The sequence below is a fragment of the Nannochloropsis gaditana genome (assembly GCF_000240725.1).
Source record: "Nannochloropsis gaditana CCMP526 unplaced genomic scaffold scaffold1040, whole genome shotgun sequence".
Taxonomy (NCBI): domain Eukaryota; class Eustigmatophyceae; order Eustigmatales; family Monodopsidaceae; genus Microchloropsis; species Microchloropsis gaditana.
In genome coordinates, this window is record NW_005802913.1 from 4,674 (window position 1) to 8,518 (window position 3,845).

Below are 3,845 nucleotides of genomic sequence, written 5' to 3' on the forward strand. Positions count from 1 at the left end.
GTTATGTAAGGCAACAAAAAGAAGCTGAGTAAAAAAAAGAAAAAGCAAGAATGTACATGCGTCAAAGGGCTCCCTTTCTGGCAAGAGCAGAAAATAGGATCATGTCATGAATGTTGCTTTTTACACAGGATGGTACAATTTTACAAGTGGCGTGCACAAGCTTGTGGACGTAAGTCAGTCGTCCATCATCTAGTCAACAAGTCCGTCATAAGTTCCTCTCCGTACGCAGCCAGCAGCGAAATGGAGCTGGCTCTTCTCAAAACATTCTCTGCGACCTTTCTTTGCCCCTCAGTCATGAGCAAAGAGAGATCGACACTTTGACAGCTTTTGCCCGGCAGTGGCAGCCCCACTATTGTCGTCATCTCTCGCGGCACTCCTGCGGCATCCGCCGCCTCCATTGCCCGCTGGATCATCGCCTGGACACGGTTCTCGTCCATTTGACCAGTCCTCCTCCTGGCCTCCCACGAAACTTTGTCATCTCTGCCAGACTTCTCCTCATCTTTCCATTTCTCGTGCCAGGACAAAATCACGAGCATACCTGCGGCGCCTCCAGACCGTCGAGCAGATTTCAAATAGTCCGTAAGCCGACGTTGAGCCCAGGTTGGAGAAAGAAGCAAGCGAGGTAGATCTATGACACATATACTACATTTGTCATGTCTCCTGAACCTGGGTCTGACATAAAGGCGAATGATAAACGCCCCTCCTCGCGGCATCCAGTACACGAGAAGAGCGGACGCCGAGATCCCTCCCAGGAGACCCAGCTCTGTATCAAATGCAAGGGTGATTGCAAATGTGACGAAAGCTACGATTGCGTCGAGTTTGGACCGCCGATACTCCCTTCTCATGCCCTCAAAGTCCAAAAGATTGAGGAGGGCTACCTCGATGATAGCACCCAAAGTCGCGCGGGGAAGGTAATAGAAGAATTGCGCGAAAAAGGAAAGGACCATCATCACACAGACCGCACTGATGGCATTGGCGAGCTGAGTCTGCGTTCCAGCCGAATAGCTGACTGCACTCCGAGAGAAGGAGCCTGACACAGGGTAGGAAGAAAAAAATGAAGCGCCTAGGTTGGCGGCGCCTAGACTTAGGAGCTCTCGATTGACATTCAGATGGTAGCCTTCTTGAAGGGCGTATTTTTTGGCCACGGCATAGGCCTGTGAAAACAAAGAGGGGAAGAGAGCATCGTGGGGTGTAAGCGAAAGCGGCCGGGGGGGTGGCTACGAGGGGAAAATGGTGCCCACCTCCATAAAGGCCACCAAAACAACGCCCAGACTGTGCTCCACGATGGTCCAGAACCGATCCAACCGGGGGGCTCCGGGGGAGGGCAAGCCTGCGGGCACATTTTTGACAATAATGATCTCCACCCCTCGACTCAGGAGAAGGCGGGCGACCAGGGACGTGACGATCACCAGGACCAGGCTAAGGAGGGGGTACATGGCTTCCAGCACAGACAGGAAGCGCCGTGGCACACCCGTTCCCGCGGGGGAAGCACGCTGCATGAATCTTTTTCTGAGCTGTTTCGCGGCGAGCAGGAAAACAATGCACCCCAGACCCACACCTGCTGAAGCTGCTTGGCCATCCCCTAAGTGCCGCAACACGTACCAGCCCGACTGCCAGGTGTAGTCAAAGCGAGGGACCCCCTGGAGCCCCAGCAACTCCTTGATCTGACTCACACCTATAGCTAGTGCGGCGGCGTTGGTGAAGCCCACCATGACCGCCGGAGGAATGAGATGCGCGATCAGACCCAAGCGGAAGAGTCCGAGGGCGGACAGGATGACGCCGGAAACGAAGGCTATGGACAGGGCGGCGTGGACGCGTACCGCACTGGCCTCCTCTTCTGGCAGCGATAAAAGGTCAGGGTACAGCACGTCGTAGACGCGGGGCAGGCTCAAAGAAACCAGGGCGACGGGACCTATGGAGATGTGCCGGGAGGAGCCTAGGAAGGTGTAGACGAGGGGGCCGGACACCGCGCAGAAGAGTCCGTACACAGGAGGCAGCTCGGCCAAGACAGCGTAGGACATGCCTGAAGGAAGATAAATATGCGATCTTTCAGCCCATAATCAGGTTTTTGAAACTTATTAAGGGACATGTACAATACCTTGAGGGATCACCATTACGGCTACAGTCAAACCGCCCAGCAAATCCCCCCAAAACTGATGTCTGGTGTATTTCGGAAGCCACTTCACGACTGGCGGTGGAAACATTACCACGCGTGGAAACAGTTCGAGCCACCTGCGGTAGCGCTGCTCTTGGTTTTCGTGGGTCACCGGGCTACTCGACTTCGGATGATGAGCAGCTGTCCATGCAAACAAGGGGGCGGGCGGCAGGAAATGGAGCAGTCCTTCGTCTGTGTCGGTACTTTGATACTCTTGATCGCTGTCACTTTCCTCAACCCATTCCCAAGGGGTCCTTGGAGCGTCTGCAGCGTGAGCTGCGTGCCCGGGCAGCAAACGCGAGGTGGGATGGGGGGGTTCATCACATTCTCGCTCTTCCTCAACCCCACACAGCTGTTGATACTCCGAGTCTGACCCCCTGGACACCGGCGAGGTCGAAGAACCCATCTGTTGATGTGAATGTGTGTGCGTGAGTGTCCCTTGATGCGTGGCGCATGTGTTTAAAGGGGGATGAGCCCTCGACCCCAGAGGTTCTGATGCATTGCGCCCCCTCGCTTGCCAGCCCTTTCCACCGTCCACTCCTTGCGCCCCGCTTCCCCTCACAGACCGCTCTTCGCGCGTGTGGACGTCTCTTGGCACCTGAACGACTATCTCATCCGTCAATGCCTCCTCTTTCCGTTCAGCAGTCTTGTGAACAGTCCTAGCCGATAAGTGAAGAATTGACACCATTTGCGTGTCGCGGAGGAAGAGGAGGTCGACCGCTACATTTCATTGCTGCTTTTCCAGACCAAGAGCATGTCGACACTCCAGGTATGACATTTGAGATCATCATTGGCAGCTTTTTCCTTGCTTCAAATTTTTGTGGCGTTGACTGCATTGTATTTTCCGTTGTGCCTGTTCGAAGAATACTCTCCGGTCACGCGCTTACTCTTTTAATATCAACTTTTCTTCTTAACTTTGATATCACTGGTGCTCACCTGCAGAAAATTGCCGAGTTGGAGGCGGAGTATGCCAAGACTCAGAAGAATAAGGCGACAAATTATCATCTGGGCTTGATCAAAGCCAAGCTTGCAAAGCTGAGGCGAGAGCTGATCGAGCCCTCGGGAGGCGGTGGAGGAAAAGGGGGTGAGGGCTTTGACGTTGCTAAATCCGGGGATACACGCGTGGGCCTTGTGGGCTTTCCCTCCGTGGGAAAGTCTACGTTGCTGACAAAGCTTACAGGGACGTTCAGCGAGGCGGCTTCCTACGAATTTACCACTCTGACTGCCATCCCGGGTACCTTGCACTATCGGGGAGCCCGTATCCAGGTCGTTGACCTCCCAGGGATCATTGAGGGGGCCAAGGACGGGAAGGGTCGTGGGCGACAGGTTATTTCCGCGGCACGGACATGCAACATCATCTTGGTGGTCTTGGACGTTGCCAAGCCCGCCACGCACAAGATCCTCATCGAGCGTGAGCTGGACGGCTTCGGCATCAGGTTGAACCAGGAACCCCCTCGCATCATGTTTCGAAAAAAGGATAAGGGCGGGATCAACTTTCAGGCCTTCGTGCCGCAGACGACTCTGGATGCGGAGGCGGTGACGGCCATATGCCGGGAGTACAAGATCCACAACGCCGACGTGCACTTGCGCTGCGACGCGACGGTGGACCAGATCATCGACGTGGTAGAGGGCAACATCGTGGCAGAATTATTTGTGCAGGCATGAGAGGAAGAGTTCGTTTCAAGCGTTG

At 54.9% G+C, this 3,845-nt stretch overlaps 2 protein-coding genes across 2 annotated transcripts; one reads left to right on the forward strand and one right to left on the reverse strand.

Annotated features, from left to right (window-relative positions):
* Positions 1–323: 323 nt before the first annotated feature.
* Positions 324–2,148, reverse strand: NGA_0484202 (sulfate transporter; the record flags this gene model as incomplete). Its single annotated transcript, XM_005852632.1, has 3 exons — positions 2,099–2,148; positions 1,242–2,023; positions 324–1,154 (listed from the first exon to the last, which is right to left on the reverse strand). Coding segments are annotated over exons 1-3 (1,629 nt in total), but the record flags the coding sequence as incomplete, so codon positions are not given.
* A 761-nt stretch (positions 2,149–2,909) lies between these two features.
* Positions 2,910–3,820, forward strand: NGA_0696500 (developmentally regulated gtp binding protein 1; the record flags this gene model as incomplete). The annotated part of the gene is made up of 2 exons (XM_005852633.1): positions 2,910–2,924; positions 3,098–3,820. The coding sequence occupies 2 exons, from the start codon at positions 2,910–2,912 to the stop codon at positions 3,818–3,820; spliced, it is 738 nt and encodes a 245-aa protein (XP_005852695.1).
* Positions 3,821–3,845: the final 25 nt, after the last annotated feature.